Here is a 14,787-nt window from a genome sequence, read left to right on the forward strand (position 1 = left end):
AGTCCTTTGTAAAGTCCCATTTAGTTGCTGTTACACTAACTGGTATTAGTATTAATTCACTTGAGACAAATGTAATCCAAAAAAGGAATTTTTGTAATTGTCATTACAGGATTGCAAACAAATATTCCCAATCTGTTCACAGACCCTTCCTGTCGATTTAGTTTCATGCTACCACTAATATCCCTTTTGAATTTGGTGCCATGGCAATAATTCTGCCCGTCTTTTTATAATCTCTCATTAGCAAAGAAGATTAGCGTGTTCTGCCCAGCATTTCTTTTGTCAAGCGCATGTATCCCCTGATGTATTAGTGCTGGCATATACTTGCAAAATCCTGAGAGTGATGTGCATGCCATCTTCTTTGCCTTGCAAAAGAAGAGCTGGCAAGGAATGATGTTATTGGTTGTAGTTGCTTGTTGCCAGTTCGGGCATTCTGACAACTCATATGCCTTCCCTTATTTCGGATTGGCTTTCCTAGATGGAGCCAAGTGCTTCTGCCAAAACTGGCCTCTCACTCTGCAATACGTACTGAACTACTGATGCAAAACAGCAGACCAGATGACATTATTTAGGCACCTGCTTCCCTGTCAGGGTATCTGTCTTGAGTCATTCTTTTGAAGCACTAGTTGAAAGTGAATGGAAGACGCACACAATGGCCACAGCAGTGCACAGCTGAGCCATGCACAAGCCTCAATGACTTCAATTAGTCTCTGTTTCAGGGGGATGGCTACACTTAGCTGCGCCCTAGATTGCCAGCAGAGTTCTTTCGGCTTCCATTTTCCTAAAAGGTGCTTGTAGCAAAAGGAAATGTAAGATCAGGCTCTCAGTCTCAGTGACAGCTGAGATCAAATTATGTCTTTAAACTACAGTCCTGCAAAAATGTATGGCTGGGCCCTCTTTCCAAACTTCTCGTGTATCCTTAAACCACATCTACACAGGATAGCTGCCCCTCCTACAGTTACACAGATCACAAAATCAGGATCTATCAGGGATCCTACTTTGCCATGTTCATAGATAGTTCAGCTTGTTGCCCTCCCAGTCTTGCACTCCCCCAAACACTCACATACCTACATACCCCACTTTGGGAAAGCCTGATCAAAATATGCCTTTTAGTGCTAGTTCAGAACTGGGTTCGATCTCACTTATTCCCTCAATGCCACCGAGCCTTCCATTTTCACTCAAGTTGGATTTTCCCTTCTTAGGGTACTGCATTCCCTAACACTGTTCTTTTTAATGTATTATTACTCACCTGGAATTCAGACTCTGCAAATGTGCTGTTTCTTTTACCTGAGCTATGGTGTTTCATGCTATGCACACTCTGTTCTGCCTGACCTAGTGACTGTACCCCATTACCATCTCCGCTCTAAGCTGCTGTGCACCTGGTAGTATCATTTCTCATTCCTTTTCTGGTTGCATATAAAGACAATCATGGCTTTTGCTCTGCTTGATGACAACTTTTCCATCTCTCCACTTGTGGAGTTGTTTTTTTTTTTAAGAGGAACCATGATGTAGGACAGCTGTGGGGGGAAATTCTATCTTTTCAGAACTAGTTGGACATTGTTTTTTCCCAGAGGCATAAGAGGAAAAAATTACTTCTGTTCGTGAGAAGCCAGGCAACTGTTATGTCAGGGTGGGGGTGGAGGGAGCTCAGAAAAGACTGAGAATTTTGGGACACCATTACCTGCTTATGTCATCTTGTGTTCCGTGTTGTATTGTTTCCTTCATGTCAGTGCAATGAAAGAATCACTAAGTAATCTTTGATCTACCCTCGTTTAAGACTGGGCAGCTATTACATAATGGGCAAAAACTCCAGTGATGTCAAGGAAAATACATGACAGAAGAACAAAACTCTCATTGCAGAAGAATGCAGAGAAACTCTCAGTAGTTGGTTCAGAAATTAAGGGCCCTGCTTGGGAGAAAGGGCCTTGCACGCTCCTTCTTGGCATGCGTCGCTGAGACTTCCGACTGACACCATGAAGAGCTATTGCTGATCTGAGTACACAGCACAAGGCTAAATGTACCAGGGGCCTGATGATATAAGGCAACTTTTTGTACTCACATATTAGGGGCCAAGTTTATTAAATATGAATAATGCACCATCAGATCACTATATTAAAATAACCTTTCTTTTGAATATTTTGAATACATTCAAAATATGCTGTACTCTTTCAGACTAGCTACATCCTTTGATATGCCTTTTTACTGTTGAGACAGTCTTTTGGGGGGCTTTTTAAAATTATGCCAGTGAATGTTTACCAAGTTATGGGCTGTTAGAGCCCTTCTTCCAGAGAGCATCCCTTTCTAAGACAATGTTTGAGCCGCAAAAAGCTGCTGCTGCTGCTTCTTGTTTTGCAGTTGAACTCAGTTGGATCTGTAAGCATACTCAAAGTGATGTGCTAAATGGAATCATTGCCCAAAGTGGTAACTCACTATTATAGGCATGTAGCCATTTGGCATTTGGTTTAGTCTTCCAAATGATAAGGACAAATTGACTATATGTTAAAATGAGATTTGAGGTCAAATTACTGTGTGTGCCCAGCCCGTGTCTATAAAATGCATATGAAAGCCAGTAAAATCTGACAGTCATTCACTCTTACGGCTTGGTGATAGGGCCAATATCTTCTCCTATGACATCCAGACAACCTACCTTATAACAAACAGGTGGTCAGTGCATTACTGGCAAATGGTTCTCCTGTGCAGATAGCTAGAACATTTTTAGTCAGACCGAGAGTTTGGGTGGGATTGGGTGTGGTATGTTTGCTTTATTTTTGAAATCAAGCAAGACATGGAAGTATTCCAGGAATCTTCTCATAATCAAAAGAGACCAGCAGTGCCTAAGAAACATGCCGGAATAAATTTCAGCTAATGAGACCTCAGAGGCAGCAGGGTGAGTACTTAGTTCTCTTTTTTTTTTTGTTCTGATTCAAGGGGATTCACTTGAGCAGAGTTCTTTTCAGGGAGATTAAGTGCTTCAAGATTGGGACTTGATATACATCCTTTTCACAGTTTTAGGAGGTATTTGTTTTTAATGCTTTACTCTACATTTCGTTATTTACCTAGCAAGCTTTGCATGTACAACACAACATAAGTATGGTGGGCATTTCTTATTAGATTAGGCTCAGTTGGTAAAGGAAGATGTAAACTTAGGCTCATTCCGCACATGCAGAATAATGCACTTTCAAACTGCTTTTGGTGCTCTTTGAAGCTGTGCGGAATAGCAAAATCCACTAGCAAACAGTTGTGAAAGTGGTTTGAAAATGCATTATTTTGTGTGTGCGGAAGGGGCCTTAGAGTAACTCTAGCTGTGAAAGCATAACCTTTTATGTGGTTGCACCATAGCTGTGGAATGCCCTCCTACACAGATGTCTGCCTGGTTTCCAATCTTCTAAGTTACAGGGGGCTGAACAACATCTTTTTTTGTTTACCTGGGTGGTTAATCTTCTTCCATTGCTCATTGTTTCATTGACGTTGATACATAAATATAGGTAGCATATACCGATGATTTGTGTGTTTTAATATTATTTAGCTTAATTGAATTACATAGTAAACTGAGATTTTATGAGTTCCATCTGGAAGTCACCTCAGAAGCTTTTGGTTGAGAGGCAGGATATAAATCTTAATTAACTGGCTGATTCTTAGAGAGCAAGATTGGACTTAACTGCAAATATTTTAAATCTGGCCAGATCCTAGGTGAATTATGAGTAGGTACTCTTGCACAACGGTAGAGCGCATGCAGGCATATGCACGAACATAGACCCAGGGTCAGTCATAACATAATAACATATTTCCAGAGGACTTAAAGCTAGGTGTCATACAAAAAGCATACTTTTAAGAGATTATCCCTGCCCCTCAGCCTTACCATAGGATGTCTTTACTTACAAGGCTCTTGGACAGCAGGTGCTGGGAAAGGCCTCTGGGACTTTGTAAAACTACTGCCAGTCCAAGTGGACAGAAGTGAGCTGGATGAGTCACTGGTCTGACTCAGTACAATACAGCTGCCTATTACGGACAGGAACTGTGATGTGCTTCATATGCGGAAGGTCCCTAATTCAGTTCCTGCCATCTCCAGTTTAAAGGGTTTCAAGCAGGAGAGTGGCATCTAATCAGAGACGACAGTGCATAGGTAGATCTACCATCCATCTAACTCGGTTTCAGGCAGCTTCATATGTTCAAGATATAAGCCCAGTAGCACCTTAGAGACCAACAGGTTTTTCATGGCATGGCCTTTATTAATGGCCGGCATTTTCCCCAAAACCCCAAAAGGGAGGAAGCTACACAAGAAATATCAATATTACATTTAAAGGGCTAAAAAAAAGGCAGTCTTCATTCTTGGCTTAGACAGGGAAGTGTCCCAGAAGGGAGGGCAGGAGAGCCACTCAAAGGGCAGCGGGGCACCTCTTCATATGTAAACAAAGAAACACGAGGAGACCCCACTATGAAGGCACTGCTGGGTGCTGAGCAGCGCGGGAAGTGCTCCATGCATAATGAGCCTCTATCTTTGTCCTAAGATGGGGATAAGGTTTGTATCCCTTTCTATCAAGAATGTTGACAGCTGGAAAATTGGACTCCTCCATTTTATGCTGTCTGGAATGAGGTCTCTACATAAACTGGGCTGTTTGTAACATTGGTTTTTCAGCTCAGTCACACCGAAGCCTGCATCAAGATGTTTTCTTTTCTTTCTTTTTTAAGAGAAGAAAGGAGGATGGATAATAGGGAAAAGGAAGGAAGACGGTTCTCCTAGTACAGGGGTCTGCAACTGTGGCTCTCCAGATGTTCATGAACTACAATTCCCATCAGCCTCTGCCAGCATGGCCAATTGGCCTGTCCTAGTAGGATCTGGCTGTTAATGCCGAGGAGAAAGCAGAGGGATGGGCATTTGTAATGCAAATAAGCATTCTGGCCAGTGTAGGTTTTACATTCGTACTACAAACCTGATTAAATTTAGAGCCACAATAGGTCAAGTCCAGAGCCTTAGAATGAGAACATGTTCAAAAAGAAACAGGCAGAATAAATTACAGTTATCCCTTCCACATTGCTGGGGTTAGTGGCATGAAGCGCCCCCTCCCCCAGCGATCTGGAAATCTGCATAAAAATTTTGGCCCTCCCTTCATACCAGGGAATAAGTCTGATTTTTTCCCTTTTATTTTAACTTTTAAAAAGAAATTGTGTGTATCTATGTCGTTAAAAGATAAAATATGTTGATATTATACAATCCTATGCATATATTTTATGCATTTCGGAGTTTCTAAACTTTTTCTGTGTCATCTGCTTCCTTTTGTGTGTCATCTGTGGCTTCCACAAAACTCCCCGAATTCCCAATTAATTTCTTATGCCATATATCAAGACCACAATAGGGAAACTCGCAATGTAGAAGGGATAACTGTGATTAAAAGTGGGCCCCATCTTGGAGGTTGGCTACAGTAGGGCTAACAGCAGATATTGAAGAAAACAGGCTTGCAAATATATAAACCTTTTCCTTCCCTTCTGACTTTACTTATTCAGGTCACAGCCTCACTTCAACAGTTCTCCATCAGCGGGACCGAGCTGGAACTGGATTCCTCATCCAAAATTGTTTTAATCCCTGGCTGACTTTTAAGCATATGTACATTACTAATGATGTAGTCCAGTAGCCCACAGTAACTGAAGCAGCCTTATAGACCCGTGTTGCACTTAAATGTCCTAACGTTCCCCCAGATTGTGATGTGCACATATATTCTGGTAGGAGAATCAAACTTTCTCACCACAATGGGCTGCCAAACGAGCAACCGAAAGAAAACAAAAGCGATGGGTGGAGGAGGGAGGGAATGTTGATTCTACCTGTGGCCCACCTGGGTTCTGTGAGAATTAGCCCCAGTGCATAACACATAGCAATCCAACAAGGATATGGGGCCATCAGAGTAACAAGAAATGGTAAGCAAGCAACATTCCCACCAGCCAAATGAATACACAACCAGCTGAAAGTGCTGCAGGAAGTCTTGTCAACATGCGGGGCCACCAAACCAGCAGTCAGGTAAGGTCCTCTTTTTAATTGCCTGTTCCACCCTGGAAAATGTCTAGGCAGGTGTAAGCCTATGTCATATTTGTCAGCAGGCATTGGAACATACCTTAGGCACAAAGGCTGCCATCGTGATGTAACACTCTTTACTTTGTTGCAGCTCTTTGCTTATAAAGTGGCTGTGTATCCGTGCTTTGAGTTTTAACAGGATTCAAATATGCACCCAGCTGCAGGTTTATATTTGAATGCTACATGATCTGTGTGTACCGTTAAGGATATGTCTGTGTCTGCAGCTTGTGTGTTCACATCAGAAGCTGAACTACAGCCAGATCTATTTCATCAAAAGATCTAAGTCTTTACTGATAATTTAAGAATGTAATGATTTACTGAACTCCGGTAGATTCAGTTATCAAGAGACAGTAGATTAGTAGAAGTTAAGGGGTTAAGGGGGCATGTTTGCATCAGCTGTTTTCTCATATTATGTCTTGGGAAAAGTTGGCAAGGACACTGGTGTCCCACCTTCAGGTTTGCTGTCAAGAAATCAAAGAAGAACATCAGATGGCAGGAATACTAGATCTTCTCGTTAGGAAAGGGACCTTGTTGAGCATGTGGCTATGAGTCCCTGCTTTTTAGAGGCAAATGGATAGGCCAAATCTCTTGTCCTGCCATTTCTTCTATCTCATGAGAACATCTTCCAGGTCACATCTTCCAGAACCTTCTCCTGACGTTATTCCCTAGGAGGTGAGCAGTGCTGGGGTATGGCGGAGCTTTCAGTCTGGAATCCTGAAATCTCAGTTGTCTTGGCTAGGTCCAATCTCTGATATTTCTAGTTCTCTGTGTTCCTCTTCCAAAAATTCCAGCATGATTTAACAAGGTCAATGAACAGCCTTCGTTCTTCAAGCCAAGGAATGATTTGAAAACAGAAGGGTCCCATTCATTCTCCCAGGAAATCTCTTGCAGTTTGAGATAAATCTTTACAAGGTCTTGACAATATTTCTGCTCTTAACCGTTAGGCAGAGCAATCTCTCTGCCAAGACTGCCCGGGATGAAGCTCAACTTAAAAGAACTGTATTTTATATTGAATCAACCAACAAGATCCCCCACCCTGGCTTCTACTTGAGTGTAATGCTTCTCCTATTTATGCAGTCTGTCTCTTATAGCTGTATTACTTTTCTGTATCTCAGCTTCTTAATTTGGCTGTTTGTGGTATGTACTTTAAGAGTATGGCCTATCTCACTGCATGCCCCTCCACCTGTGTATTTAAATTAACTTTATTCTCTTCCCCCCCCCCCCCCAATTCCTAGCACTAAAACTTGGAACTATTTGTTCTCCCCATTTCTCCATCTCTTTATGTTTCTCATTTCAGAAAAGAAGCAGTTGCCAAAAATACGACTTCCATCCTTGAAATTCCGCCCGAAGAAACGCACAAAGCCCCCTCCTGAACTTGGCTACCCTTGAATTTGTTTCTCAGGAACTTTCCAGTACTTCCAAAGGATTCATTTCACAAATCATTCCTCTAGGACAGAGAGTATCTTCTGTCTTGTAACCTGCCTTAAGCTTGAAACTTTTGCCATCAAGAGAACAGCCTATTCGTTCCCTCCCTCAACAGATTTCCAAAGCCTTTACATGACTGAACAAATTGCTGGGGTTTTTTTATTATTTTTAATTCCTTATTTTTTTAGATTTCTCTGGTTTGTCATTAACCAGCTGACCTTGTTTTGCATTTTTATTGTGTCTGTGACATTTTCTGTTGATAAGTAAAGAGGGACACCATGTCCTGGTCTCTTTCCTGCATCCTCTTTGTTGTCCGTGTGTCTCTTTATTCCTACTCATCTTTTCAGTAAGCAGGTAATGGTTACACCCATTCTATATGTGCTGTTTTGATTTCAGTTGAATGTAAAGAGGACTTTAGCTAGAATTTCTAGGCACAGCTTCGTCTTCCTCTTGCTGGCCACATCCTTGGATCCCAAAAGGAGAAACTGTCCCCAAGGCAAGCCAGTAAATGGGAATCCTAATGAGCATAAAAGTTGTTAGCTTTGGTTAGCTCCCTTTTATATGGAAACTTGAAAGATCTGAGAACAGCCAAACAGGAATATAACCTTGGTTAAGAACCGTATCGTTTGATCACTAATGTAGTCTTAATGTGATGCCGTATTCTGAAAAAACTGACTTATGCAATCATCAGAATCAAATAGAAAAGCTTTTGCTGGGCTGAACCACTTCAAGTGATAGGATGCAGATGGCACGATGGAATGTTCTTGCATGGGAAGTGGGGAAACCCCTCCCCTCTACGTGGAAAAATAGCACACCAGGAGGAAGGCAAGGGTGAACTTTTCTTGGCATGCTAATTTTCTGTGTGCAGGAGGAGTCCAAGATGATTGCAGCCAAAGTGGTACAATCCAGGAAAAATATTTTATTTGGTTGATTGCATAAACTCTTTCATATAATTTAAGAAGGCCTTAATCCTGTGCAAAGCATTCCATGGGCCTTCTTGCGCTGTGGTGAAGTTATCAGTCTCCAAATTAGTCTGCCGATTTCACATCACCTTGTTTCCTGCAATAACCGTGTCACTGATGTTCACTGCGGCTCCGAAGGGATCAGCCTGCTAAGCACGTGATGCTTCTCTTCTAGACAAAGATGAATGTTCGAAGGATAACGGTGGATGCCAACATGAGTGCCTGAACACTTTTGGCAGCTACGAATGCCAGTGCCGCAGCGGCTTTGTGCTGCATGACAACAAGCACGATTGCAAAGAAGGTGCGTTACCTGATAGTGTTGAAAGGGGCCTCTTTTGTAGCTCTCCCATAATCCATGTGCTTAGAAGACTGTTTTGGCCAAACCGTCGTGATGATGACTCTGTGATTTCACTAGAATATTACGTGATGAGCATACAGCTGTTTTGTTTCTAGAACAGACATGCCTATATGGAAGGGAAATATATGATTTTAAAATCCTTGAGCACTTGAATGGGATATGCCAGCTCCAACACCATGGGAAGAGGCTAGTCATGCTGTTTGTTCTACAGTTCCTTAGGAAGAGCTACACTCTCATGAAATAGGGGGGGAAAGAACCTATCTTCATTTGAAACTGGTTGAAAAGCATGAGCAGAGGTGGGATCCAACCAGTTCTCACCACTTCTCTAGAAGTGGTTACTAATTTTTTCGGAGTGCCGAGAAGGGGTTACTAAAGCAACCTCCCTGCCCAATAGGGACTGGAGGTGCGTGTGTGCAGCAGCGCCACGGTTTGAATCCCACCACCATCAGAACCTGTTATTAAAATTTTTGGATCCCACCACTGAGCATGAGCACAAGTGTGGCTCAGTGGATAGCGTGTTGGGTTTTCACAAAGAACGGATATGTTCTCAACTGTAATTCACAATGGCCTTGGGGCCACCACCCCTTAGCCTCCGTTCCAGTTTCGATTCCATACGTAGAAACGTTCAGCGTACTGAACAACCATCTTAAGGGGAGAAATTCAGTGGACTGCTGTCTCTTTTCCCCCCTCCTCAATATGGCATGGGGGAGGGCTCGGCATTGATGCTTCAGCGCTGGAGCGCAAGAAGGTTTCACACTGAGGCTGGAAATTACCATTACACTTTAACCTGCACAGTTGCTAGGGAGAAGAGCCCAGAGAGATTGCCGCAGCTTAACTTCAGTAACACAGCGGAGGTAGGCTGGATTGGCTAACCCAATCATCAGAACCCTGCTCATTTCAACTGAAGGTTGGGGAATGTGTGCTGCCATGCTTGGAGGAAGAGCTTTGAACGTGAATGAATCAGAGTTGACTGGGGATTTTTCTTTCTGCAAGTGCAGAGATAGAAGACTGGGGGAGGGGAGTTCTGGAAGGAAAATGTGTTTAGGAGAGAATTAAAGAAGAGGGGTTCTGAGGGGTTGAAGCTATGCCCAGTTTGCATCCTTGTATTTGTCTTGTATTTGAAAGATTAATCAACATATGTGTATTTTGAACACAAGCCTTTTGACATCTATTTATGAGTCCTACTTATTGCAGCTGGCTGTGATCATAAGATGACTTCCATCACGGGAACCATCACCAGCCCAAACTGGCCTGATAAATACCCGAATAAGAAAGACTGCACCTGGGCAATAGCCACCACATCAGGACACCGTGTTAAACTGGTAATGTACAGGAACAGAAAAACATAAAAATCAATGATTTTGTTACAAAGTTCCACACTGCACTGACGGCAGTGCTTTCTCTTCCAGTCACATGAAGCTGGGGCAGAGTCCTTGAATCAGTGAGAAAGTGCCACTCTTAATGGAACAGATCTGTGCGAACCAACCCTGTATTTAGATGAAAGGTCCTTCTTGTCTCCTTTGTAAATGAGCTAGGCAAGCTAAGATTGCCCCTGGCTTTTTTGATTTATTATTTCAGAACTTGCATAAGAGGACCAAAAAAGAAACACAAGCATTATAAGAAATGAACTGAGGGCCAATTTCAGCATTATCTAAACTTTATCGTTGCTGCCATCCTCACAGTTGCTCCTCTGCTACTCCAACAATGTGTAAATTTCCTCACACATGGTTAGGGTATGGATTACACATTCTGATAGTGAAATTCAGAAGTCATGTGCATGTGTCAAACTGTATGTTACTGGAGCAATGGGGAGCAACCTTGGGACAGAAGTAGTCATTCCATTCAGGTATTATTTAAATAAATCCTCAGTGCGATGTGGCTCAGTAAGTGTTCCTAAGTAACTCCTTGGAGTGGGAAAAAGAACACAACTTCTCAAATATTCCTCTGGGTTACTGCTTCTGGTGAGCATTTGATGCTTATGATTCACATCATTATGGCCATATCTGGCTGCAAAGAATACGATTTAGTCCTCTGGTTGACATCTCCAGATGCAGGTGGGCATTGGTGTATGAAACAGTATAGTAGCCATCAGCCTGCCAACAAGTTCGTTTCAGAAGCATATGACTGTCGTAGTGGGTGGCCAGGGTCATGGAGCATCAATATTTCATTTCCCACAATTCTTATAGGTTCCTTGTTTTACAGACCTTCAGGGAACTGGACATTGAAGGCCATCAAGAATGCACCTATGACCACCTGGAGGTTTACAATGGAAAAGATGCCAAAGCTCCTGTCTTGGGACGGTTCTGTGGAACTAAAGAACCAGACCCTGTCATTTCCTCCAGCAATAGGATGTTCCTCAGGTTCTTCTCAGATAACTCTGTCCAGAAGAAAGGTTTTGAGGCAGCCTACACATCAGGTAACACTCAGTGTTGATTTGTTTGTGAGTCCAAACCAAAATTGTATTTATAAGTGAGATAACCTGGTTACAGCTGCATATACTTTGATGCCTTTCAACTGTGTAATCCCAAACTTTTGAAGAGTTCTTAGAAACTGTAACTGGTCTAGAATGTGGCTGCTCGGCTGTTGACAGGAACAAGCTGACTTGGCCAATGCTCTGCTGTTTATTTCTGGGCCTTGCTCAAAGATCTCCTTTGACCTTTAAAGAGCTAAACACATTAGCACAAGAGTGTTTCAGGAACCTACTCATACATTTAGGTTATTGGGAGAAGCTTTTCTTCATGTTCTATTGAGTTGAGTAGGTGGATGAGTGGGTGGATGGGTGGTCACAAGTGATAAGGCTTTCTCGGTGGCATCACTGAAAATCTGTCTGTCTTGTGAAATACATTTGGCCTTACTCTGTTAATCGTTAGAAAACTTTCAGTGGGCATATGAACTGAAGCAGCTGATGGTTGTGGTGATGTTACTATTCTGATAGCGGTTGGATTTGGTGTATGTTGATTGTATTTTTGTCAGTCCACATAGTCACTGGTTTATTCTTTCATCTGCTGGCTGTGTTTTAATGTTTTGCAATATATTGTACACAGTGTTTTAAATTTACTATGAGCTGGAGGTGAAAGGTTACCAGAAAGTGGATTTTTGGTAATTAGCTAGGCTCATATTAAATGCATTGGCTTCTACCTCCTCTAAACCTCATTCTGTCTATATATCAGCTGACACCTTTTTCTTCATGATAAATATACATACATATATTACAAGAAAGCTATCCTTTCTGCACTGTTTTATGTGTTGGGGTATAAAGTAGGCACGTATTAACGTTTTCATACATCAGCTTTCCCCCATAGGCTTTGAGATAGCTACATGGATTTACTTCACTTAACACATGCTACAGAATTCATAATCAGTCCCTACCTTAATTGTTTTTCCCATTATGAAAGCTCTGTCAAGGTGTGATTACCAAAATCTGGCTGTTTTGGGGGGGAAGATCGACAGTTATTGGCTCACCTGTATTAAAATAGCTTATTTCTGATTGGCTGGCCTTCCTGTTGGGAAATCCAGGGATTCCATTATGTGTTTGTTCTGATTTCCAGAATGTGGTGGCCAAATGCGAGCGGAAGTGAAAACCAAGGATCTCTATTCACATGCCCAGTTTGGAGACAACAATTACCCTGGGGCTTCAGACTGCGAATGGGTAATTGTGGCTGAGGAGGGATATGGAGTAGAACTCATCTTCCAGACATTTGAGATTGAGGAAGAAGCAGACTGTGGCTATGACTACATGGAGCTGTTTGATGGCTATGATGGGACAGCCCCACGCCTGGGACGCTACTGCGGCTCGGGGGTAAGCTGCTTATTTTTTGCATCTTTGGCCATTACAGAAGCATAATTAAACACTTACTCAGTCCGCAGGGCTGAGGCTGCGGGGCGGGGTGGGGGGACACCATTGCCAGAGGGATTTCAGGCAGCATGAGGAGGCAGCAGAAAAGAGTTCCCCAGTTGCCTGCAAAGCCCTCCATAGCCCAAAATGGAGTTATGCCACCATTTGGGGGGGGTGTGTGTGTGTGTAACTCCATGCCCTGGGCTGCGGTGTTCCTGGCTACAAAACACAGGGGGAACCTGACTAACATCAGTTCCACCCCCAGAAACACCCCACCCCGCCCTCCACTCTGTGGTCACACCTACTTCTGAGTTTTACTGCTGCAGAGCTGTGGGGCTGCAGACACAGGTATCTGGCCCTCTCTGCTGGTGGCGATGCCCATTACTCCAGCATAGGGAGGCAAAGATGCCCGTGCAAGTCTCCACCACTCCCAGAAGCTGTTCTGTGCCCCCCCGCCCGGGTTGATAAATGCCATTGATTTCAATACAGTTTAAATACACATGGTTTTCTGTGGATTGCACCTTACGTTAGTCTGAATACTGCAATGCAGCATGGATTCCTTTGCATATTCTGTATACTTGTAGTCCCCAAATAATGTAGTAATGACAAGACTTTAAAAAATCCCAAATGCATATATCTCTGATACTGCAAATTGCAAGAGCGTTATATTACATCCTCTCTGAGAATACAGCAGCAACTGAAGCTGGAGAGCAAAACAGGCAAACTAACAGTGCTGGGGAGGGAATTTAACTACACAGCCTCCAAGTTACTTTAGGTAGGAAGGTTCCGGACAAGGCCCAGGAAAGAAGGGTGCAATTAATGAAGCAGTTCCCTCTCTCCATGCTGTTTTGTCCATGTGTGGGACTTTACCACTGCCACAAATCCTCTTAGCCCCTAGGGTGTAAATCACAGGTGATGCACAAGCCTAGCCTACCTGTACTAACGAAGTTGGGTCTTACTGCTAAATTTACTGTGTTCCCATTTACCTCAACACAGCCTCTCGTTCAACTTTTTTCTCTCTCGCTAGCCTCCTGAAGAGGTCTATTCCGCTGGCGACTCGGTGATGGTAAGATTCCACTCTGATGACACCATCAATAAGAAGGGCTTCCACCTACGTTACACTAGCACCAAATTCCAGGACACGCTGCATACACGGAAATGATGCCCGGCCGCCCAAACCCCTAAAGCTGACAACAGGCCTTCTAGCAACGAGGGGACAGGTCTTGGCTGTTTGACACAAAAAAGACACCCACGGAGAGAAAATTCAAACAGACTGAAAGGAGAAATACACAGTACACCTCAGAGTGTGAAACACTCACACAGAAACAAAGGTGCTGCCAGCCGCTTATGTGGACTAGGCTCGGGGGAATCCTTTCATTAAAAAAAAAATTGTGCCTCTTTATTTCTTGAGCAGAGTGTCTCCAGGACTAACCACTTCACGGCTTCCATTTACAATTTTTTTGTTTGCGCTGCTCTCGCCCCCCAATCTCGGTGGTTATCATTGAAAATAATGCTGGAAAACCCAACCTATGGCAGATGTTTTCCTTTATAAATTCCATAAAGCAGGTTGGCCAGCTCAGATATCTTGAATGACAGACCCAAACGCAGTGGAGAGACTGCCGTGCTTGCAGAAGCTGTCTATCTGTTGTAACGATGTAATAAACACACTTTCTTGTACTTCTAAAGAGATGCTCATCGGCGTCTTTAACCTTTTATCATTTGTGAGTGGGCTTTTTTCATTCTTCCATTCCCAAGAAAAATGTAACTTGAAAAACTTCTTGCTCATTTCTTTAACTTTTTTAATTAAATTAAATTCTGAATTGGAACAAAAGCAAAACCAGCATTCCCTGCTTGCAGAATCTAGATCTTTACTTTCTCAGGTTCCTTGGGCAACTTTACTGCTTGGTCTTTCTAAAGCCCTTTCGGAGGCATAATTCTATTCCTGTATTTTCTGTTTTGAGGCTGTGTCTGAGGCTGTTTCTTTTTTCCACCAACTTCCTATTCACAAATCACACTATTCACTTGCTGCTTACGACTGGGGTGAACTCTTTTCCGTCACAACAGCTCAGTTGCTGCTTTGGGCCCTTCCCATGAGCTCTCCTGTATTCTGTGACATTCATTGGCTATATGTTTGGGTTCCTCGCCA

At 42.9% G+C, this 14,787-nt stretch overlaps 1 protein-coding gene across 3 annotated transcripts in view; it reads left to right on the forward strand.

Annotated features, from left to right (window-relative positions):
- The window catches only part of BMP1 (bone morphogenetic protein 1), a 128,902-nt gene extending 114,576 nt beyond the window's left edge, over window positions 1-14,326 (forward strand). For 2 of the 3 annotated variants that reach the window (XM_048512358.1, XM_048512359.1), the window contains exons 17-21: window positions 8,624-8,749; window positions 10,001-10,128; window positions 11,009-11,222; window positions 12,355-12,605; window positions 13,669-14,326. In XM_048512358.1, the coding sequence (XP_048368315.1) occupies window positions 8,624-8,749; window positions 10,001-10,128; window positions 11,009-11,222; window positions 12,355-12,605; window positions 13,669-13,803 (854 nt within the window). In that variant the 3' untranslated portion in view covers window positions 13,804-14,326. Of the gene's footprint in view, window positions 1-7,358; window positions 7,787-8,623; window positions 8,750-10,000; window positions 10,129-11,008; window positions 11,223-12,354; window positions 12,606-13,668 lie in introns of those variants that run through there. The other variant, XM_048512360.1, reaches the window with a different exon arrangement.
- The last annotated feature ends 461 nt before the right edge of the window (window positions 14,327-14,787 follow it).

Source organism: Sphaerodactylus townsendi, linkage group LG12 (genome assembly GCF_021028975.2).
Source record: "Sphaerodactylus townsendi isolate TG3544 linkage group LG12, MPM_Stown_v2.3, whole genome shotgun sequence".
Taxonomy (NCBI): Eukaryota; Metazoa; Chordata; class Lepidosauria; order Squamata; family Sphaerodactylidae; genus Sphaerodactylus; species Sphaerodactylus townsendi.